General features: G+C 35.7%; 1 protein-coding gene and 1 long non-coding RNA gene across 2 annotated transcripts; both read right to left on the reverse strand.

The window, feature by feature from the left end:
• Positions 1 to 4174: 4174 nt before the first annotated feature.
• LOC117318813 lies at positions 4175 to 5281 on the reverse strand. The gene is made up of 3 exons (XR_004530462.1): positions 5195 to 5281; positions 4714 to 4787; positions 4175 to 4213 (listed from the first exon to the last, which is right to left on the reverse strand). It is a non-coding gene; the product is annotated as an uncharacterized LOC117318813 (long non-coding RNA).
• A 14201-nt stretch (positions 5282 to 19482) lies between these two features.
• LOC117318809 lies at positions 19483 to 21708 on the reverse strand. The gene is made up of 2 exons (XM_033873765.1): positions 21256 to 21708; positions 19483 to 20972 (listed from the first exon to the last, which is right to left on the reverse strand). The coding sequence occupies exons 1-2, from the start codon at positions 21569 to 21571 to the stop codon at positions 20404 to 20406; spliced, it is 885 nt and encodes a 294-aa protein (XP_033729656.1). The 5' UTR covers positions 21572 to 21708; the 3' UTR covers positions 19483 to 20403.
• Between the last annotated feature and the right edge of the window lie 4038 nt (positions 21709 to 25746).

Raw genomic sequence — 25746 nt, forward strand, 5'->3', positions numbered from 1 at the left:
AAGATACCCCGGACAGAACCTTGTTGGTCTACTGCGTTTACTTCCGATGAAAAAAAAAGTCAGTTGATACTCGTTATTTTTATTCACAAAAATAATCTTTCAATCTTTGTAAATCTTTCCCTTTATTCCCTAGCATCGATTTATAACCTAACTTTGAAAAATAAACATGATATTAGAAAATGGGAAAAAATATTTGAATGTTGAACACACCGTTATAACAATTATAAGTAATTGATGTTTAATTTTTTTTTTAATATGACAACATGTAATCACGGATTTTTTTCCTTGGTCTAACATTGATGTGAATTAACAAATACATTCCTATAACACTGTTTTGACGTATACGAATGGTTGGAAATAAAAGGTAAAGAAAATTTAAAAATCAAATATGACATTCAGCAATTTACAATAAGTAAAATTGATGTATATACATTGTAAATCAATGTAACAAGTATAAGCAGGGTTATCAACATGGAAATATAACAGTATCAGTGGGAGTAGTGATATAAAAGTATATTTAGCGCAAGTAGACCATGATTATTGGTAGTGATTTACCTTATAAAGACGGTCACCGTTTATATTTGTATAATAATATATGAGGCAATGTTACTTGGCTTAAAACCTGTAATGCAGCATCGCTCAGGATAAACTTGATGAAAAGCCGGTCAGCACATTTCGTTTAATTCTGATAAAAATATACAAGTAAATTAAATAGAGCTGCAATAAACCTTTATTCTATCTAGAGCAATGTAAAATGTGCTTCAAATTCACAAAAAATATAAAATGTAAAATAAAAAGTAATGTGAATAAGATTAAATATCCTAAAAAATTAAAATATAGTGATAAAAACGCCCAACTGAGAGCAGCAAATTACAAACACTGACAAAAAGTGATATGTCAAACATCAGTTGTGTTAATAATTCTATTAAAATGTTATTGGCTTAAGGTTTTATGAGCAATATTTTGTCATCTGATTGAATACATGACTTAGTTAAATGTTCCTCTGTATAACTAACAGCACAATTACTTCCTAACGATAGGAGCGAGATGCACGATAATTAATGGATAAAACAATCAGGTTATGTATATGTGAACAGATTGGTTGTCGTCGCGTCCTTGACAAAAAAAATGTTAACCTATAGAAGGATTAAGATATTTACAACATAAAATGTTACAAACACCAAGGCAAGCTAAAGTAAATAAATAGTTTCCTTGGATGATTCAGCATTTTCACTTCATAGTTAAAACTTAATACAGCTGTAGCATATCGCTGTTTACTACGGAAACAATTCCAGAGTATGAGTCTTCGGTAAACTATTAAAGCGAAAGCAGTACATTTAAGAACTTTCCTTAAACTCTGTTTAAAATACATGTTTTCAAGTACACGGCGATGGTATCCAGGTACTAATTAGTCAGTTCATATACACGTCAGTGGTATCCAGGTACTAATTAGTCAGTTCATGTACACGTCAGTGGTATCCAGCTACTAATTAGTCAGTTCATGTACACGTCGGTGGTATCCAGGTACTAATTAGTCAGTTCATGTACACTTCGGTGGTATCCAGGTGTTCATTAGTCAGTTCATGTACACGTCAGTGGTATCCAGGTACTCATTAATCAGTTCATGTACACGTCAGTGGTATCCAGGTAGTCATTAATCAGTTCATATACACGTCAGTGGTATCCAGGTACTCATTAATCAGTTCATATACACGTCGGTGGTATCCAGGTAGTCTTTAATCAGTTCTTATACACGTCAGTGGTATCCAGGTACTCATTAATCAGATCAGGTACACGTCAGTGGTATCCAGGTACTCATCAATCAGTTCATGTATACGTCGGTTGTATCCAGGTACTCAATGATTAGTTCATCTACATGTCAGCTGTATCCAGGTATTCATTAATCAGTTCATGTAAACGTTGGCGGTATTCAGGTACTCATTAATCAGTTCATGTTCATGTCAGCGGTATCCAGGTACTCATGAATCAGTTCATGTACACGTCAGTGGTATCCATGTTTTTTATTAATCAGTTCATGTACATGTCGATGGTATCCAGGTACTCATTAAACAGTTCATGTACACGTCGGCGGTATCCAGGTATTCATTAATCAGTTCATGTACACGTCGGTGGTATCCAGGTAGTCTTTGATCACGTTGTAGCAGTATTGGTACTGGTCCTGAATTTGAAATAATTTCAAACGTATCGAAAATGCATAAGATACACACATTATGATCATTATAATTGCATAACAAATTAATGGGAAAGGGAAATTACTCTTCCAGACCACATAAGCTAAGACTGGAAATTACAATAAAAGAAAAGATTCCGCTTCATCCAGTCAAGAACAAATGCCTCAATTGAGTAAACCACCAAGAAAGCAGAGGGACAAATGCAGTAGAAACATCGATAAATGGAGAATGGAGTCTCCCGGTAAGATAAGACTCTTATAATCAGTTTGATAGAAATATTAAACAGGAAGCCAATTCCCAATCCAATCAGGACCGCCATGAAAGTATCGGTATTATCCACTGAAGTTACGATATCTTTCTTGGAGAAGTGGAAATGTCAATATACGTACAAAATTAATCACAGATGCTGGACGTCGCACAAGCAGCTGACGTGAAATCTGATAGATATCTATTTCTTCGTCACACTTCATTTGGTCTCTGGCATTACTGATACAACATAATAGCCCACTCTGGGAATAGCCATCACTGAAACATCAAAAGAGCATGAATGATATTATCATGATACGCAGAGATTCAAAAGCTTAATGCCTTTCCTCCATATCCTCAACAACCGTCAATATGAAGAAGAATTTGATAACGTCTAACAAAAGTATATTATAGATAAATATGAAGGTAAACTACATACCGACACATGACTATTGTTGTCTTGGTATCGTCCGATTTGCGCCTGCTGCCAATAAGTTCCAGTAGGTGAAGCAACATTGACGAATCCTTGGGGACTGATGATTCTCTACCCCATCCAGTCATATGGAACACTTTAATAGTGGTATTGAAGCTATTTTCATGAAAGGAGTCAATTCCATTTAGGAAAGACATATTATTTGCATGCAATAGGTAATGGCCATAACGAACGATTGCAGACTGCGATTATAAGTATGATGGATAAAGATTTTCCACTAAAGGGGGGTGGGGGAACAAAATGTTGTTAAAAAACGAAACTGTCTTTTCTGCAGGCTATGCCTTTTCAGACTCCTTCATAGATAAATAAACATGTTCATTTATCAGTATTCAAGATAGCATATATTTAGCCAGAATTTTTGAAATCAGGATTCAACAAGACACATCAAAACTTCAGACACTACAAAACATCCATCTTACCGTGTGTCCTATTGCGATTTCTAGCAAATCGACATTTACTATTGTTGAAGACTTTCCTTTGTGTTCCAACGTAAAATTCCCGATGGATTTATCTTCACCTTCCCCTGGAAGCCAGTCCTACGATAGGTAGAATGCAATATCTTCTGATATGGTCATATACCAATATATGTCAGGCAATACTAGACTTCTTGATAACTATTTTACAGAGTTCATTTCCTTAAACAGATGCCAGACAATATTTGTTTTTGTTTCATCACAACGAAAATGTTTTGGAGTATGACAGGCCCATCTCAAAAAACCATGTGTTGCTCCACTGTGACGTCACGAACAAATAATGTCACAGGCTGTATACGTCAATGTAATCAAGAAAAGTCTTTCGAAATAAACATGTCGTAATGAAAGCTAATTTTGATGGTATTCAATAATTTGTTATGTCTATGCATTCATGTGACAAATAGAATCTTAAGTTTACGTCAGTATAATGAATTAACCCCATATTAATTTTATGTTACATAGGTACTTTGTAAGATTTTATACCTTTCCGGTGTAATTTTGTAACGTTTTAAATGAAATGGTTGTTAAGTCAATTACGTAATGTTAATGATAAACCACTGTCACCAACCTGCAGTTTGAAATGATTCTATGATACCAATATGAACAGATGAAATTACAGTTTTTTAAATAAAGTGCACCTCGAGCTTCTTCGTTGCGTTACAATAGTATGGAAATACACTTACAATGTCGTCCGGATCGATGCTGACAATTGTTTGACAGCTGTGCTCCATTATCATCGTCAAAAAATCCACCACGGTGTCCTCCAGATGAGTCTGTGTGACGATGTACCCAGTTTTGGATGTATAGGACTAGGTCAAAGGAAAACGGAATAATTGCTTGCATGTGAATGAAAGGTTGATTACATGTGGGAAGCAATGTAAGAGTGATCACTAGATATGTGTACTGGTTTCATGTGGTAATACTGTCACAGACATTTAGTGAAGTAATCATAGAGGTAGACCCAACATAAAATACTTCAGGACTTCAGTATGAAAAATGTTAACGTTAAGATTGACTCTTTCACAACATCTCTAAATAATCTCATAGCACACTTTGTTTTATTCGTATCAGCATGGAGATGTACCACTAGTTCGCTTATCGTTGCGTAATGCATATCCTCCGTTATATCATTGAATGGTGGGGAAAGGTGACCAAGTACAAGATTTGATCTAAAATATCACCCGTAACCACTTTTTAACGAGCAAGTTCTTTGATTCTGATTAACTTACAGACATACATAACACACACATACTAATTAATCCATTTCAACAAGGTGAAACAAATGCCACATAATACGCATATTACTTACTGGCACTGATACGGCATTTATGTAGTCCGTTCTACAGTCAGCATATGATCGAAGGTACGCCCTGAACTTGTCAACTGAACAGAACCAGAGAAAGCATTAATCACAATATTTCCTTTCCTTTAACAATTTCTGATAATTCATATGAAGTTAAGAAGTCGAATTTTAATCATACATGGTAGTCTATGACTGGTTGTGTAATGTAGAGGTTTTATGTTTTAAAAACATGCAATTCATCACTACAATTGTTTAATTATTGTACATTTCCATTGCAATTATACTCTGTTTCACAAAACTCGTTTTAAATTTGCTTCAGATTTAGGTTAAAACACGAAAAAATTTAACTACCGTAAAATACTTTAATTTCATTGGTGATTGTTCAAGGAAGACGTCATTTGACGAGAGAATTTTGTGAGTTTGAATACGTTTGCCAAACATTGCTTCATGTTAATAGAGTTTTGATTGGAAAGAGGTTATTTTTTACCTGCAACGACAGATAAGGTTCTGTTCTTCAACTTGTTTGATGGCAATAAGGCGGCTCTGTAGTTTGTCTCATTGTAAGCTGGTTTCATAGTTTGTGTCAGCTAAATGAAACGTTTGTTGCAGAATCATTGAGTGATATCTTTGTAGATATCTTTTTATGTAAACTGCAAGTAAAATATACGTATTGATATAGAGACCTTTTTCTTATGATGTAGAAAAATAACATAATTTTACGTTCTAGAAGTCTATATTTCAACAACAGGTTTATTATCAGAATTCTATTACAGAAAATGCCAATTGTATTAATAGTAAATTTTCTCTTGCAATTGTATTGATATCAAACGGGAATACTCTATATAGAATTAGAGAGTACCTGGTATTCCTTCCTGAGCTTTGTTTGGTTCGTGGGGCCGCCATTGGAGAGGGCAGTAAGTGTCGCGTGGTACTTCATTCTTGGAATCAGGGTGTCTGGCATATCGAAGGCTTCTATAGGGAGATGGTGTATAGCTATGTATTGTTCCTGGATAAATGAATGAATCAGTATTACTGGCATTTAAAGTTTCATAATTTCTACACGAACTTCAATGTTATAGGTTTCATCAAAAGATAATCTTAGGGCCAGGTGTATCGTGTGTTGAAATTGCACAACATATTTCTTTATTATGTTATTTTTTATGATTCTATCTTTGTCACATGTACATGCAATGACAAATGTTTAAATAACTTATTTTCTTGCAATTTTTCGTAAGTATGCATTAGGTGTTCATCAGAATCTATTATAAAATCTGCATGAATACTGGAGTGCATTTTCTACACCTGGGATGTAAAGATGAGAATAATAATTTCGTTTAGTAACATCGTTGTTTTTTTTTATTATACGACATTTCAACAGATGTAAGATCTTACCAGAAAAGGCATCAAAGACATTATTTATATATATGTTGACGATCTTTTAATCGGAAAACAGGTGGGTTGATCATGTCGATTCATATGTTACCAAAATACACGAGTTTAAAGTTTTTCAACTCTTCAAAAACAACCAATTACCTCGATCTTTAATTAAAGCAATGCCAACCGGGACTATTGAAAAAATAAGCTATATGAATTTTTAATATCTAGCAAGTAACATTCTTGCACTCGTTCTGGTGTAGCTATTTGTTATCAATGGTCTAGTTGTCATTATCACGATTTTCGTGAACAATGTCGAGTACTGACGAAACAAAATACACAAGGTTCGAGAGACATAATCTCATGATATAGTCAACATACTTATTTCTATTGAAGATTATTTTATATCCAGTTGATACCTCCTGAGCAAATAGATGAACTCTACATAGATATACGAATGGCTAGAAATATAAAAGAAAATATTTTGAAATGAGACATTTGCTTAAAGTATTCAAAATATTATCAACTTTTATTTAAACAATATAGAGTTCATCACTGTGAAACTTACAACAGTTTGAACCATATTGATCCTATCCTTTCGCATGGTTTTGATGTACTGCATTACGTCAATGTGTTCGGACTCCTTCCCATATTCCAGGAGAGCGTCTAGGGCAATACATGTTCCTGTTATCCCTATGCCAGCACTGCCAAAGGGTTCAGGCATTAATTAAGGAATTGAACAACGTCAGAACTAACATAAAACAGATGATGCGATATCGTCAAAACTCAATAACATAATAACAATACCATAGCAAAGTGAATGAATAAATAAAAAAAATAGGAAAACGTCGCAAGCCCCTTTAAAACGACGAGCATGAAGATATACTGAATCCTGGAAGACAACGAGTTCATTTGGGTCTGGAGTCCCGTGGTCGGGCCATGTGGTATAGTGGAACTGATGTATCTGACGTACTGACTTCGTCTGAATGAGTAAATTTGATATTCAGAATTATTGATATCATTTATAGTCATACATATATGAACACATTTAGTTTGGCTTTTCTAACTATTGCTATTCCTGTTTTATTTATACCTTCTTTTCTGTAACTGTAAGGTCCCGGATGACGTAGAAGGCATACGACCTTTCCCTGTCCATACCTGTGGTCAGTACCGGGATAAAAAGTTTGGACACCTTAACCACACGGCCACCGCGGCCGGTCTGACATGGAAGGGCCAAAATTTTAAAACACACCAAATCATAACGTCGTCGATTTTAAAAATACCTAATATTCTGGTCGCTTCATTTTTTGGCTTGGTAATTGGGCAATTATATGTAAATTGGCTTTATTTCCGTGACCACAACAGATAATGTTTATCGTCCTGATTGCATAAAATGTGTCGTTTTATCACTCTTCAGTAAAGGTATGGTTCCTAAAATTCGTGTTGGTAAAGTTCGTACAAGTAAAATTTCGTTTGAAATATAACCTCTATACATTAATAAGATAGTAATCCATTTCGAGTCAAAATGGCAGTGTATTGTTTAGGTATTTTCAATGATATCAGACGATTTTCCTACCCCCCCCCCCCCCCCCCCCCCCCCCCTCCCCTCTCAATGTCAATTGTGAAAATATAATTTTTCCTAGTGATAACAATTATTTATATTTCCTTATTCAGTTACCTTTATAGAATAAAGTATTGTTTAAAATAATTAGCTCCTTAACTTCAATAATGCCGCTGTTCTAATCGAGATAACTTAATTCCAAGATCGAAATATGTCTGATTGAGACATTTCACTCACTTCTGTAGTATATTTTGATCTCACTAATGGCCATCAGCTCTCCCAGATCAACACGCCACCAGACCGTTGTTTTACCAGGCGCCGTATGTGTACAACAACCTCTATTCAGGAAAGATTGTATCTATGCAGTTATCCACAACTTTTCTTGCTACATAATTATCTCCCCCAAACTCACTACTTTGTTCTGTTTGTTTATTCACGGCGACGTTACCTGCAATAAATTAAGAATAAGTTGATACCTGATAAATTAACGATGGTTCTGACATAACTGGTCACATTATCTCTCCTTACATTAAGATATGATAAATAATTTCACCTTAACCGCTATTGCAATATTATATTTTTTTATTACGCCAATCTATATGCCCCCCCCCCACCCCCCCCCCCCCCCCCCCCCCGACTGTATTGGTAACTTAGTGCACATATGATTGAACTTTGCTCATCAGCGAGTTCAATTTGTCATATTCTATGCATAGACAGAGCGTTTAACTATATATAACAACATAAATATAATCTAATAGATAAAAAAACTAATATCATGAAATAAATTGATACCAACATGTATGTATAACCATGTAACTTCTTACTTAGATCCAAAGTACAAGGACAAAAATGCAATCAATATCAACAATTGGTTAAAGATATCTTTGTTTTTGTACGTTTCTAATTGGAATGTAATTAATGATCATTTCATAGATGGCAATAAACTTTTTTCTTCAAATAAGTATTATATACATTTATAGAAGTATATGCCTGCGGTATTTCACAACAATATTAGTGGTTGTATGACTGAGATTTAATATTATAATGAACCTGAAAATAGTCCCAAGAAATTATTCATGCAATGTTAATCTCCCTTCTGTAGGAGCTCAAAAGTAGTAGCAAAAAAGATATTGTTAGTTTTTGAAATAATTACACGATGAAAGAGCCGACTATCCTGAAAGTGATTACTGTTGGCTATTACGAAACAAAACATCAACGCATTGAAACACCCATTACTGACCTCTCCAATCAGGAAGTAATATAACCTACCACGTATTTAGTAGTATTATCTACATACATGTACATCATTGTGTATGTACTAGTTTCATTTCAGATATGACAGTATTAAATATGTAGAAAAAGATCAGGATCAAACATCTTTCTACAATACTCTTTCTCGTCGCCATTCTCAGTTTAATGACGACTCCACATCAACAAGGAAGTTAAATGTATGTTATTTAATGATCCTGTGTTCGATTTTCAATAGAAGTTGGCACAAGGTGTATTTTTCCAAACAAAATTACATACTGGTTCCGGGACACTGCCTTCAACTCAACAGCTATGTTAACCTTATACTACGCTGTTTTGTGTGCACCTTTCTGTTAAATATCAAATGCGTATGTACTAGGTTTAAATGCCTTCAATACGTCGATCCACAGGTACACATATGTAATTAATATTATAACGAAGTGCTGGCAGTATTAGGAGTGCATAAATCTAACGCTATTCAACATTTACAGTATAATATCAAGTTTTACTGAAAAGCAATGTCACGAACAGTCAGGGTCAATTTGAGTAGAGGTCTCTTTGTGCTAACTGGTGACTTCCTGACAGAACAACATCCGGGAGGCCCGTCGCGTGCCATCAAGAGCAATTAGGGTAATGTGTCTTGCCAAAGGCGATTGGACTCACATATGCATACTTGTTGTCATTTTAGCGACTGGCTCGGTTATGTTTTTTTCTTCATGTCCTGCATTCAGTATGTGACACAGGCACCCACCGTTCGATATGTACCTTCTGAATAGCTTGTACAATACATTGCAGCCAGTTATTCGACACACTGCAACATTATACCTACACACAAGGTGATGGAGTACTTTCCGTATAGGGTTTACCTCTGAACGCAAACATTTTCAATTTCTCTGCAGGCAAGATGGGTAAATTAACACATTAAAGATATTGTATTTCTATCTTTGAACATACAAAAAAACTGAGCACAAGTTATCCAACATATGATAAGATAATTCCATAGAAAATAACATAACAACATACATTTTGCAAGATGGCATATTTACATAATTTTAGAGAGAAAGAGAGACAATGATTTTGTGTCTTCTATTAATGACCATGTCTTTATGACTTCTATTTATATTAATGTCGTCATATCGTCTATTTATGACCATGTCTTTGTGTGGTATGTTTATGACAATGTCTTTGTGTCGTATTTTAATTAACATGTCATCGTGACGTCTATTTATGACCATGTCTTCATGACATATATGTATGACCATGTCTTTTTGTGTCTTTATTGATGAACATGTTTGTGGCGTCTATATATGATCATGTCGTTCATTTCTGATCATATAAAAAATGTCGAATTTGAGGAAATTAAGTCAATGAAGAGATGGGTGAAGATACAAATTTAAGAGACTTTAAATTTTTGTCAATTTTAGAATTCGAATTAAGATTTTAGTCAATTTTAGAATCCGAATTTCAACTAATAACGACTTTTTATTTTGCTGTATTAGTTAAAAACTAAAAATGTTTGGTAAAGTGGCACGATAGCAACACACATGGGTGGTCGGCTGGTACACTGATAACGTACAAGTACTTGGGTGGTCAGGTTACACACTCGCACTTCCACCCGGGCTAGCACGATAGATTAATATTAATTATTGTTTTGCATTTTTGGTATGATAACCAGGGTATATATTTCATCTATTAATTGTATGAATACAACATGTTTATTTGATCCTGATGACATGGAAAGCGAGGACACGTTAGAAATATCATTACGTTTACTTCCGGCGCTAACATTGCGTATGATATAGAGCTGTGTTTGTGTGCTAAGATACGTATGGCGACATTCCAATGTTTGTTGAAATACCTGCTATGTTAATGTTTTCATAGAGGATAAACACTATGAAAATTCACATTCATCAGCACTTTTATATTCTTGTTTCTCACTTTAACTTTTTATTTATTTATTCATTTATTCTACTTTTCTTTTTCTTTATTGGATAGGACGGTGAATTCCAAAATTTTTCTGCATGAGATGATTTCATATTACCCTTCTGGTAACGATACATGATTGTGTTGTGTACAACGGAATTTTTACCTTAAGGAAGCAAACGTGTAAAATAAACGCGTAGGTTTTTATATGCAATGTATATATGAAAAGTGTCTCAACTTTGCGCTGTAACTCTCGAATCAGTCCGAAATAATGACATCCTAATTCGAGAACGCTGTGCACGGACTTGTCTTTCACATTCACATAACCCCAGTCAGACTTGTCCGTGTAATATCCTTTAGAAACATCGACTGAGGTGAACAGTGTTTTATAATTCGTAAACGTATATGTATAAATATTTTTTTATGATATGCATTCGGATAATGATATTTCTTAAACCAATTCCATTTTTTATAAGAAAAAAATCACCTTTTAATGGGTATTGAATCTACAGATTGAGTCGCTTTAAACTGCGGGAAACTGAACACCCATGAGCTAATGTCAACAGTAATAAAGATCTGATTAAATCTCGTACATGCGATAGTTGTCCCACTTGTTTACTGTGATTTTCTTTGGCTATTGTCAATCTTGTCAGTCAGGTGATGGCCGCTAGGTGGCGTGTTTACATCACACGAAGAAGTGACGTCACCAGCAGGCGTCTGTATTAAAATGGATGCTTCCACCTGACGCCATTTACCGATACTTTTCCTATGATTAATTGATATTATTCGACTAAAGATATTTGTGTATATCTTGTTTTTTGTCTGTACATTAGACTGTTTTGTTTGACTTCATGTCTGTCATTTCGCTAATTTATATAGTGTATTAAATATCGATGTGGAGAATCGGGTACAATAAGCCGGAATACCTTACTTGACATGTTATTAAAAAAAAAAAAAAAAAAAAACATAATTCATTACACAACACGTTTTTCCTTTTCCAGGTAGCATTGCTTACTTTTTGATAACATGTGAAAGGTCCAATGAGAATTCAATCAACTATTGGTGGAATTAATAATCCATTAATACGATTTACCAAGATTTTGTCACCGACCAGTTCAACTCTTGATATATATAGGTATGTGCATTTCTGTATTAAACACTCTTTTAACATTTTTTTTGCAAACTTGACATGTTATCCAAGTGTTATCCAAAAATATGCCAATACATATGGTCTCGGCTAATCGTAGTCATCATTACAAGCAAATCCATATTTTCCTGCAATACATTCTGAAAATAAAACATAGATATTCATTTTTGACTTCATACTCTATAGATATTACCTCAGGACATGTATTATCTCTCCAGAAACACACCATATAACGCTTATTGGAATACTGAAGCTTAAGTTTACGGTACTGTTTGGATTTCAGATTTATATCAACCTAGTATACATTCATGTTTTTAGAACATCACTACATTGCTTTGTTTGTTTGTTTTTTTTCGGTTTAAGGTGTTATAAATTGGCCTTGAAATCAGCAAAGGAATGTCTAATCTTGGCATTTCAATATATGTTTGGTTATATCCGGAACATGACGGACATTAATCAAAAATCCGAATCTACCAGACCATGTAAAATGTAGTCCGCTAATAAATGGGCATTTCAACCGAGTAAGACACACAAGTTAGCTTATAGAAAAATATCTTATAATCTTTTAAATGTCAAACGTCGTCACTACGAAATTTACCCAAAAACCATCTTAACTTCCATGGCGGATTGAAGTATTTCCTTACTGGTATAAATAGGGCTCCACCAGACCAGCAGGCTCTCCAGCTCGCTTGGACAACGGAATACAGTATTACAAAAAGGTAAATAAATAACAGTGACCAAGCTGAATAAGTTTGGGCCTAGCTGCATAAGTTAGGATTCCACTGTTGTACCGGTATCACGTATCGTTACATGGTATCACAGTACAGGGCGGCGTACTGTGTTACGGTGACTGTGATAGGTTTCGGTTTGGTTTATTTTGTTTAACGTCCTGTTAACAGCTAAGGTCATTTAAGGACGGCCTCCCGTGCGTACGACATGCATGCGTGTGGTGAGTGCGTATGTGTGATTTGGGAGGCTGCGGTATGTTCGTGTTAATTCTCCTTGTGATAGGCCGGAACTTTTGCCGACTTATAGTGTTACCTCACTGAAGCATACTGCCGAAGACACCCAAGACTGTGATAGGTACCAAGACAAGTGTTTTGGTAAACGGGCCACTCGGTCAAAGTGTGTCTCGGTCAAGTTGACATGAACACATGTGTGTTGCGGTACAGGGTGTACAAGTGAAAGTACATTGTGATACAATAGTATAATATAGGTATATGTTGTATTCAGGCAGCGTTAAATATTTACCCGGCGTAAATTAGGTAATCGTTACATATTGAGTCGAGCAAACGAAACTATTGTGACTGCAGCGCTGTCGTGAACATTAACATTTAAATGTTTTGTTTTTTACTGAAATATACAGGTAGAAGAATGTAACAGATCACCCTTGATTTATGAATTATCTGCCAGTAATGATGGTACAGTGACTCAAGAGAGGGAGAATACTTGTATCCTAGACTTGAATATTTAGTGTTAAATTGAGGTTCTCAAAAAATATCAGTATTAAAAAAAATGCTTGAGTATAGATGCATTGTAGTATAAATACACATTTTACCTAATGTTTTTGTTTTCTTTGTGTTATTATTAGTCTTAAACCTTCAGTTGATAAGTCACCTAGATACAATTATTTAGTATGTTGTCAGAGACAACAATTGACAAAAATAGTATTCATTAATGCACCTAATAACAAAATGAAATTAATTAGTAAATTCTAAAACTGTTTTATATTATGGATCAAAACATCATATAAATAACAAGGAAGAATGCTTAACTATCATGTATTTTAGTATCAACTACATACATGTTAGTCGTTTTAAATTGCCTAGTTTTAGTTAGTATACCGTCAGATCTTGTTGTATTAAATATGGAGAACATGATCAGGATCATATATATATATCTTCCTGTCAAAATTCCCATATTGCCTTTAATGACGACCCCAAATCAACAGGGAAGTTAATTGTACATTGCTTTAGCTTTAACCTTGCTAACGTCATAGGCAGGTATTAAAACGCCTACACATACGGGTTCCGGGACACTGCCTTCAACCCATCAGTTATCTAAACTATTCACTAAGTGTTGTATCACCCGTTGTATTCAATTATGCGTGTACTAGATATACAGGCTTACAGGCATCTCAAATAGACACAAGCTAACCGACACAATGTAATAGTTTATAAATACCCGAATGCTTAAATACCGATATAGGCTATATTTTGTTTGTAATATAGCTAATCATTATCATTTTTTCATTATATTTCTATTTTCCTAAAGTAATTCCCCTGCATCTGCAGATAACGACACTCACAAGCACTACTATAGCATTTTGTGTGTCAGATCAGATGATTCCGATTTTTAAGCAACAAAGAAAAACGTGTGTGACAAAGTGTGACTGCAAAATTCACCCCAAAAAACATCTTAACTTCCATCAGGGATTTAAGTAATTGTTGGACATATGTTAAGGATACCAAACGGATTACAATGATGTATTGTTAAGAAAAAAATACTACTGTAGTGAGTCGTAAGAATTGTACCTGCTGCTCCCATTGCATGATCGTAAAAGGCGACTAATTTTGGGATCTTATCGATTCTCTTCTTTCTGAACGACTTTCTTCTTCCTATTGTCTCCCTTGACAATGCCTCACTTTTGACCTTTAGTTGAGCGTTCGCCCCTGTGAGGAAGGCTTTCGGTTCTGTCCCCTAGCCGAGACATACTTTAAAAGTCTTTAAAAATGGTTGTTGCTACTCCAGCTTAGCGCTCAGGATATTTGGAGTGAGACGACTTGTTCGCCCGTTGTCAGTATAATGTGACCGCCTGGGGTGTCCTGCTTGGTGTCTTCGGCAGTATGCTTCAGTAAGGTAGCACTATAAATCGGCAAAAAACCCGGACTATCACAAGGAGACTTCACACGTACATACCGCAGCCTCCCAAAACACAATTGTGCACTCACCACACACATGCATATCGTAAACAAAGGAGGCCATATTCATGAAAAACCTACACAAAATATAAGAAGTAAGTAAGTTCATTCTTATCTGTTTTCGTTTCTTACGACCAAACCATACGTTATCCCGGTCAAAATATGCAGCTTTACAACTTTAATTAGAAGTTAAAACAATAAACTTTATTCTGTTCTATCCAAACAACTGTGTTACTGAAAGACCAAATGTTCTGTATATGATTTATGTTAGATAATGTTTTTCATGCGGTAAAACAAACAATAGCAACACAATTTTCACCTTAATTTTGGTTTCTGCACACAAACAAGAGGCCCAGAGGGCCTGTATCGCTCACCTGGTTTCATGAGATATAAACAAGAATGATGCTTAAGTAAATTTGTCGCTGGTATTGCTATGTCAATATATATCCATAAGCATTTTATATGGGTACATGTACATTGGTTTTATTTTAATACTAAAAATGCCAAAAGGTGCATTAATCCATGAAATGAAATTGAATTTTGGCGCGACCCCATAGGGATGCTACCACACAAATGTGAGTGATATCCATTGCTTAGTTTCAGGGAAAATCTTGTTTAGACCAATTGGCCCCTTTTGACCCTGCCCTCTGCCCCCTTGGGGTCAGCTCCTTCCTTTATACAATTTTGAATCCCTACCCCAATAGGATGCTAATAGTCAAATATGAGCTGTTTCAGAGAAGTTGTTCATATCAATTTAGCCAAATTGACCCCTTTTGGCCCAGCCCCTCAGCCTCCAGGGGGCCGGCCCCATCATTTGTACAATTTTGAATCCTTAACCCAAGGGAATGCTACCAGTCACATATTAAAGATATCCATTGCTTAGTTTCAGAGAAAAAGTTGTTTATATCAATTCTGCCAAAATAACCCCTTTTGGCCCCGCCTCTTAGGTCCCCTGGGGTCAGCCCTGTCATTTGTACAATTTTGAATCCCTACCCTAGGGGGTTGCTACCAGGCAAACATGAGTGATATCCATTGCTTAGTTTCAGAGAAGTCATTAATATCAATATAGCTATATTGACCCATTTTTGCCCCGCCTCTCAGGCCCCTAGGGGGTCAACACCACCATTTGTACAATTTTGAATCCCCACCCCATATTGATTGCTTCCAGGCAAATAGGAGCAATATCCTTTGCTCGGTTTCAGAGAAGAAGTCGTTTATATCAATACAGCCAAATTGACCCCTTTTGACCCTGCCCTCTGCCCCCTGGGGGTCAGCTCCTTCCTTTATACAATTTTGAATCCCTACCCCAATAGGATGCTAATAGTCAAATATGAGCTGTTTCAGAGAAGTTGTTCATATCAATTTAGCCAAATTGACCCCTTTTGGCCCAGCCCCTCAGCCTCCAGGGGGCCGGCCCCATCATTTGTACAATTTTGAATCCTTAACCCAAGGGAATGCTACCAGTCACATATTAAAGATATCCATTGCTTAGTTTCAGAGAAAAAGTTGTTTATATCAATTCTGCCAAAATAACCCCTTTTGGCCCCGCCTCTTAGGTCCCCTGGGGTCAGCCCTGTCATTTGTACAATTTTGAATCCCTACCCTAGGGGGTTGCTACCAGGCAAACATGAGTGATATCCATTGCTTAGTTTCAGAGAAGTCATTAATATCAATATAGCTATATTGACCCATTTTTGCCCCGCCTCTCAGGCCCCTAGGGGGTCAACACCACCATTTGTACAATTTTGAATCCCCACCCCATATTGATTGCTTCCAGGCAAATAGGAGCAATATCCTTTGCTCGGTTTCAGAGAAGAAGTCGTTTATATCAATACAGCCAAATTGACCCCTTCTGGCCCCGCCCCTCAGGCCCCTGGGCGGTCAGCCCTGTCATTTGTACAATTTTGAATCCCTACTCTAGGGGGTTGCTACCACGCAAATATGAGTGATATCCATTGCTTAGTTTCAGAGAAGAAGTTGTTTATATCAACTTAGCCGAATTGACCCCTTTTGGTCCCGCCCCAAAGCCCCCAAGGAGGTAGACCCCACCATTTGTACAATTTTGAATCCCTACCCCAAAGGGATTCTCACAGTCAAAATTGAGCAATATATATTGCTTAGTTTCAGATGAGAAGTTGTTCATATCAATTTAGCCAAATTGACCCCTCTTGGCCCCGCCCCTCAGGCCCCATGGGGGTCAGCCACACCATTTGTACAATTTTGAATCCCCACCCCATAGTGTTGCTACCAGGCAAATATGAGCAATATCCTTTGCTCGGTTTCAGAGAAGAAGTTGTTTATATCAATATAGCCCAATTGACCACATTTGGCCCCGCCCATCCGGCCCCTGGGGGTCAGCCCCATCATTTGTACAATTTTGAATCCCCACCCCAAAGTTATGCTACCAGGAAAATATGAGCGATATCCATTGCTCGGTTTCAGAGAAGAAGTCGGTTTCATCAATATAGCTATATTGACCCATTTTGGCCCCGCCCCTCAGGCCCCTAGGGGGTCAGTCGCATCATTTGTACAATTTAGAATCCCCACCCCAAAGTGATGCTACCAGGCAAACATGAGTGATATCCCATGCTCGGTTCCAGAGAAGAAGTCGTTAATATCAATATAGCTATATTGACCCATTTTTGCCCCGCCCCTCAGGCCCCTAGGGGGTCAGCACCACCAGTTGTACAATTTTGAATCCCCACCCCATAGTGATGCTTCCACACAAATAGGTGCAATATCCTTTGCTCGGTTTCAGAGAAGAAGTCGTTTATATCAATATAGCCAAATTGACCCCTTTTGGCCCCGCCCCTCAGGCCCCCTGGGGGGTCAGCCCCATCATTTGTACCATTGTGAGTCCCCTATCCATAGGGATGCTTCTGACCAAATTTGGTCAAGTTCTAATCAGTGGTTATGAAGAAGAAGTCAATTGTTGACGGACGGACGGACGACGGACGACAGACGACGGACGATGGACGCCACGGTATGGCATAAGCTCACCTTGGTCCTTAAAGTAATGACTTGTTTTGGCACGATCTACGACTATTAGTACAATTCGGTGCCTGACCAGAGTATTTAGCCGACATCAATCATCGACATTCAGAACTTGATATCTGTCTGAAAACTATCACTCGTAAGGTATATTCATTCTTTAATAGTAATAGTTTGTAAATGTGTACGACATATATTGTTTTCGTAATTTTCGACCGGGTTGATTTGACGTAAAGTTGCGCAATATGTTTTTTTTTACGTAAGCTACGAACGTTCGCAAGTTACGAAGTTTTGTTAAACGCTTAGAATTTGGTAAATCGGACTTACGCAACAGTTACGAAAATTCTTGAGTTACGAAGTTTTGTTAGACAGAACTCATGTCTATAATTTGCGAAGGAGTTTATTATGCTTATCTTACTTAATGTTTTGTTGTTATTTTTCTTATATTGTTTTTTTATGCTGAAGTCCGAAAAAGACCATTTTCCGTTAGGATCAATCATATTTCCGATACTGATCCTTTGATGCAGAGGGATGTTAACCTTATTGAGTATAGAATATATATGTATTTAATACACACTTATGTAACACAGATGGCACCTGTTGCTTTAATATAAACTACCATTTATAATTGTGATTATATCAAAGGGAACCAACTATAGCTTTATTTATTTCAAGGTAAAAGCGTGTATGCTCTGTAACAACTCATCTATAGATATGTTCATAATCATATAACATAGTGTATGTTCTGTATGTAATAACTCATAATAATGCAAATAATTATGTCGGAGAGTTTATGACCTGTATGCGTTATATGACTATTGTTGTCCAAATATAACTCAGACAAATTTGTCTTAAGTAATATAATATAATTTTATTTCATTCTATTGCCTGGTTTATTTGCAAAAAAGGCTCATAAAGCAGACTCGGGCTATAATAATCATCACCGGTTATAAACATATGCGTTGAATCAGTTATAAACATATGCGTTGAAATTTAGATGAATAAAAATTATTAAAGCAAATAATAAGATTCATATGTTTAAAGATTGGTCAATATGGAGTTGTCATTTATGTTTAACTTATTTTATAATATAAGATAGTATATATATAGGTCGAGTTGCATTTCAGAAATATATTTGTTATTGTTTCGGTAATAGATTGGTTCCAGTATCGGTAGAGTTTTTCGCAAAAGTGTTCATTATCTACCCTTCCTTTAAACTTTCACACAGGTGTACTTGATTCAGACTGGATATCCTGACACCAATAAAAACGTTCATAATTCAAATAAAATTAATGTACAATGTATACTACCAGAGAGACCAGTAGTCAAATACGTATATATGATTATATAATGGTAGATATATTAAATATAGAATCATATAATGGAAGATGCATTAACTATAGAATAATATAATGGTAGATACATGAAATATATTTAAGCATTATTCTCAATTTTTTTTTGGTTTATGAAGTCATAGACAAAAAAACGGAGGGGCATTCTTTTTCATAGACGCGAAATGAAGTCATAGACAAAAAAACGGAGGGGCATTCTTCATAGACGCGAAGCGTCTATGAAAAAGAATGCCCCTCCGTTTTTTTGTCTATGACTTCATAAACCAAAAAAAAATTGAGAATAATGCTTATAATTTTAGTTTAATAACTAACAACAATGCTTTTAAGACATAAACCATCATTTATTCAATTTATTTCAACAAATTAATAGATTTATGTGCGGCGCATTAATAGCAAACCAGCAGTTCATTTAGGCCAATAACTGTGCCGCTTTTAAAATTTCCCGCGAAAACGATCATGCCGATCCGGTTTGATCCAGTTCGCACTAGTCACATTGACAGCCCAGTCATCAGTCACTCACGGTGTTGTAGACTAGACTAACAAATCAGTCACTGGAATGTTTATGTAGGAGCCTAGTGAGGAAAATTAAACACACAGTTATTGAAAGATGAGTTTGAAAACAGCCCTGACGACAGAACATTGCTACTCGAGGAGGCGTATGTCATCGGTAATGAGTTGGACGGTATCAAAGGCAAGTTGTATTTTTCCGCGGCGGCAAGTGGGCCTACGCCATTTTGATTATGGTCGCAGTTTTGATTGGTTAGCGAAGCTAAAGTGTTGCTGATTACACGTTTTTGGTTTGCAGAACAATCCCGACTGTAGCTTCTGATAGAGCTTTCGTTACGGTGACCTGAATAGTACATAATGTGTCTGAGTTCAACGTCAGCTTCACTCAGTTTGGAGATACTAGTGGCCCGTAAACAATGGGCGGTGTACGTATTTGAACAAATGGCGTTTTTGGAAATATCCGCCATGAATCTCGCGAACTGGTACTGTTTAACTGGTGTTTTAGTGTACCAACCTTCAAATGATTCTGGATGATTCATTGCGTCTTTGTCACAGTGATTGAATAGATGTTTCGCATCAGAAGGTGTTTTTCGTAGAAAAAGTTTAAGCGACTGTACAGGACAACGGATATTTCCAGTGGCATACATTCTTTTGTCGGACGATGCGTCAATGCTAGTAAGACCACCCTGGCGATTTTTTTTGTTTTGTTTCGTGCGACAGAGTGACATATTCTGTGCTATCTGCGTCAGTGTGAAATGTGAAGGATTCAGGTGTTAATTGGGAATGGAATTCTAGGCCACGTGAGACAAAGTGTATCGATAGGTCGTACCAGACTCTAAGTCTGAGGATTACTGGATTTACATTCTGATGAAGGTAAGTGCCGATCTTAATTAAGTCATCATTTTCGATGATGGTTTTATGTTGTGTTGGACGCGATTTTCCTTCCACGATATTCTGTTTTAATTTGCCATCCAACATGTTGTTCGCCGAACGAAAATCCTTGTCCCGGACAATGTCCATATCCCGACCTACATCTTTTATATGTCTATTCAGGGCTCCCCTTATGCTCTTCATTGAATTTTTATGGTACTCCCTGGCCTGATCGGATGTCATTTCTTTTTCTCTCTTTTCTGGGTTCTTCGGTGTTGCTTCAGCATAAAACACCCTCAACTTGTCATTTAAATTGCCAGTGTCTATTGTACCGAAATCGATTTCTTCTCCGTACCTCTCCGTGCTCCATGCTTTAAAAAATGAAAAATGGCCTATAAGCTTTTTCGCTGAGACATTAGTTGCTTTATGTAAAAAAAAAATCATATTAAAATTGTAATCGGGACAGAGCGTAGCCTATAGATGTAAAGATTGTTTATGAAATTTTAGACACAGGTAGCTCAATGTAGAGTACTCGGGCTTCATGTCCGAGGGATCCAGGTTCAATTCCTGGTCTGTGTAATCAAAATTTCGATTAAAATTTCTTTGAAATGGAATAAATTTCAGCTATGAATGATGGAATAATCTATAATTTACCTTGAAACACTTTCAATCCCCATTTGGTATTTTTCTTCGTCGCTTTGGCCTGTCGATTTTTCTCGATCTCTTGCAAACTAGATTCATGGAGCTCTGGAAAGCGTTTCGGTTGTGTGTATGGAGTAGGCATAGACAGCTGACAGTCTTCAAGTGTCTCGTTCATTTCCCGATTGGCTTTTTGAGGGGAAATGTCATCAGAAGCAGATCCAAAAAATGATAATATTGCATCGAGTTCGGTATCTCCGATGGGTTTATAATGGTTCTGTTCGATATCCAATCCGAAAATATCATCAGGATTGCCGACGTTGAACGACATATTGATAATATTGCAAGCAGACGACGTCAAAAGTAGTTCTACGTGTATTACGTCATAAAAAATGACGTAATTTTTTTCGGGCTATGAAGAAATAACCTTAATTTTCCAACCAATGATAATGAGTGTAACAGATGAAATAAAATTATAATGGTAGGTACATTAAATATATAATTATATAATGGTAGATACCTTAAATATATCATTATATAATGGTAGATACATTAAATATAGAATTATATAATGGTAGATACATTAAATATAGAATTATATAATGGTAGATACATTAAATATAGAATTACACAATGGTAAATACATTAAATATAGATTTTTAGAAATCAACTATAACATCAATTCGACATAGCAATGTGTCGGTAAAATACAAATATAAATGTATATATATGTAAAGTAAGGTATTTTAAACATTTAAGCATTATACATGAATACAAATTTAATGTGATACACTCAATGTAGTTTCTACAGTTCTTTAAGCTTATATCTGCAGTTAGGGATTTATATTGAAGTAGCACGCAAAGGTTTCTTGTACAAAGTGTTTCTGTAGAAACGGAAATTATCGGATGCTTCAAACTGTAGGAGTCGTGTTATATTATTTTTGATGATGTGTTGTCAGTCACATGTATCAGGCATGACATCACATAGCATCATGAACTTCGAATGACACTTGGAAAACTCTTTATGTAAGTTTGAATATTCTGTTTTCTGCAGCTATGTGTGGTTAAAACACTAAGCATAAGACATTAATCTTGCATCAGAGAAGAAGTCGTTTATATCAATATAGCCAATTGACCCCTTGGCCCCGCCTCAGGCCCCCTGGGGGTCAGCCCCATCATTTTACCATTGTGAGTCCCCTATCCATAGGATGCTTCTGACCAAATTTGGTCAAGTTCTAATCAGTGGTTATGAAGAAGAAGTCAATTGTGACGGACGGACGGACGACGGACGACAGACGACGGACGATGGACGCCACGGTATGGCATAAGCTCACCTTGGTCCTTAAAGTAATGACTTGTTTTGGCACGATCTACGACTATTAGTACAATTCGGTGCCTGACCAGAGTATTTAGCCGACATCAATCATCGACATTCAGAACTTGATATCTGTCTGAAAACTATCACTCGTAAGGTATATTCATTCTTTAATAGTAATAGTTTGTAAATGTGTACGATATATATTGTTTTCGTAAGTTTCGACCGGGTTGATTTGACGTAAAGTTGCGCAATATGTTTTTTTTTACCTAAGCTACGAACGTTCGAAAGTAACGAAGTTTTTGTTAAACGCTTAGAATTTGGTAAATCGGACTTACGCAACAGTTACGAAAATTCTTGAGTTACGAAGTTTTGTTAGACAGAACTCATGTCTATAATTTGCGAAGGAGTTTATTATACTTATCTTAATTAATGTTTTGTTGTTATTTTTCTTATATTGTTTTGTATGCAGAAGTCCGAAAAAGCCTATTTTCCGCTAGGATCAATAATATCTCATATACTGATCTTTTGATGAAGAGTGGTGGTTACCTTAATGAGTATAGATTATATATGTATTTTTCAAACACTTATGTAAAACAGATAGCGCCCGTAACTTTGATATAAACTACTATTCACAAATGTGATTATATCAAAGGGAATCAACTCTAGCTTTATTTCGAGGTAAAATAGTGTATGCTCTGTAAAAACTCATCTCTAGATATGTTCATAATCATATAACATAGTGTATGTTTCTGTATGTAATAACTCATAATAATGCAAATAATTATGTCGGAGAGTTTATGACCTGTATGCGTTATATGACTATTGTTGTCCAAATATAACTCAGACAAATTTGTCTTAAGTAATATAATATAATTTTATTTCATTCTATTGCCTGGTTTATTTGCAAAAAAGGCTCATAAAGCAGACTCGGGCTATAATAATCATCACCGGTTATAAACATATGCGTTGAATCAGTTATAAACATATGCGTTGAAATTTAGATGAATAAAAATTATTAAAGCAAATAATAAGATTCATATGTTTAAAGATTGGTCAATATGGAGTTGTCATTTATGTTTAACTTATTTTATAATATAAAAAAAGTATATATATATAGGTCGACTTGCATCTCCGAGATATATTAGTTATTATTTCGGTAATGTATTGGTTCCAGTATCGGTAGAGTTTCGGGCAGAAATGTTCATTATCTACATTTCCTTTAGACTTCCACACAGGTGTGCTTGATTCAGACTGGATATCCTGACACCCATAAAATCGTTCATAATTCAAATAAAATTAATGTACAATGTATACTACTAGAGAGACCAGTAGTCAAATACGTATATATGATTATATAATGGTAGATATATTAAATATAGAATCATATAATGGAAGATGCATTAACTATAGAATAATATAATGGTAGATACATGAAATATATTTAAGCATTATTCTCAATTTTTTTTTGGTTTATGAAGTCATAGACAAAAAAACGGAGGGGCATTCTTTTTCATAGACGCGAAATGAAGTCATAGACAAAAAAACGGAGGGGCATTCTTCATAGACGCGAAGCGTCTATGAAAAAGAATGCCCCTCCGTTTTTTTGTCTATGACTTCATAAACCAAAAAAAAATTGAGAATAATGCTTATAATTTTAGTTTAATAACTAACAACAATGCTTTTAAGACATAAACCATCATTTATTCAATTTATTTCAACAAATTAATAGATTTATGTGCGGCGCATTAATAGCAAACCAGCAGTTCATTTAGGCCAATAACTGTGCCGCTTTTAAAATTTCCCGCGAAAACGTCATGCATCTTGATCCATCGCACTAGTCACATGACAGCCCGTCTCAGATCACTGTGTAGTCGCACTAGAAAATCACATAGCATCAGGGAATTGGGAAACATTTGGGAAAAACTCTTTATGTAAGTTTGAATATTCTGTTTTCTGCAGCTATGTGTGGTTAAAACACTAAGCATAAGACATTAATCTTTGCATCAAATAAATAAGCGACTATCTATGCATATTTATAAAGTTGTATCAAATAAAATGGCAATTTTAAGTAAATGATTGTATTTTTTATTTTACTTAAAATAAATAGCTTTCCTTGAATCCTCAATAGTTTATGTTTATTTAACAAGGAAAGTCATGTATGCTATTGAGTTAAATAAGTGTACTTCATCATAAATTACAATGTTCTAACTACCTAAACCAGTTCAAAAAAATTTCAGATACGGATATATGTATACAAATTAAGAAAAAAATAGTATATTTAGACAATGTCAATACGAGAGGTGCAACACGCTGACACGGCGTGTTCGATGGAAGGAAACATGATGTGGTTTAAGTTTGAATCCCCTTCCAGATGTTCGGAGGATGGAACAATGTATTTGACTCGCGTCTTTACCTGGCATATTTACGGTTACTTATACAGGTAAGTGTGGATTTATACGGGAAATAGCATCAAAATCCACCTTCTTGGGGATGTAGGTAAGTTGCCTTCATTTGGTCTTGAATATCAATTAGGAAAGGGAAACAACTTTGTTCAAATGGTAAGTATCATCCCATTTTGCTTGAATAAGGCAAATCCTTTACAATCTCATTTAATACGGATTAAGATATTTTATTTAACCTGATATGGTGCATCATCGATTGAAGGGGAGTCAATTCGGAATACCAGAGGAGGGTGTAGGGGCAAGGGACAATTGAACAAAAAAATAAATTTTCGAAGCCTTTTTCCTTGCGTATCAGATATAGTTTCATAATATTTGGGTTGCAGCATCTTAGGACGACATCAATGAATATTCAACAACTATTAAGTCGAAACCGCTCAAGAGGATGAGGGATTGGCCCATTGGAAGAGATGAAAAACAGTTAAATGATTTTCAACCGCAGTTTGCTTTAAATCATCTTTGGAAACGAGGAAACTAAATATTAAAGGAAAATATCGACTGTCATACATTGTAATAAGTGGCTGATCCCAACATAGGAAAATATGCGTAGTATTGATATTGTAAATGAGACAGTCTGAAATCTTGTTGGCGATGTGGGGCCTGTCTTTTTTTTGTTTTACAAGGATTCCAGACAAAATTTCTGGATGATTGCATACTATCACTTTATGCATTCAATAGACAGGTTTTTATGTTTTCAAAATAACTGAATTCACGAAATTATGTCATTTC

The sequence above is a fragment of the Pecten maximus genome, unplaced genomic scaffold (genome assembly GCF_902652985.1).
Source record: "Pecten maximus unplaced genomic scaffold, xPecMax1.1, whole genome shotgun sequence".
In the NCBI taxonomy this organism is placed as follows: Eukaryota; Metazoa; Mollusca; class Bivalvia; order Pectinida; family Pectinidae; genus Pecten; species Pecten maximus.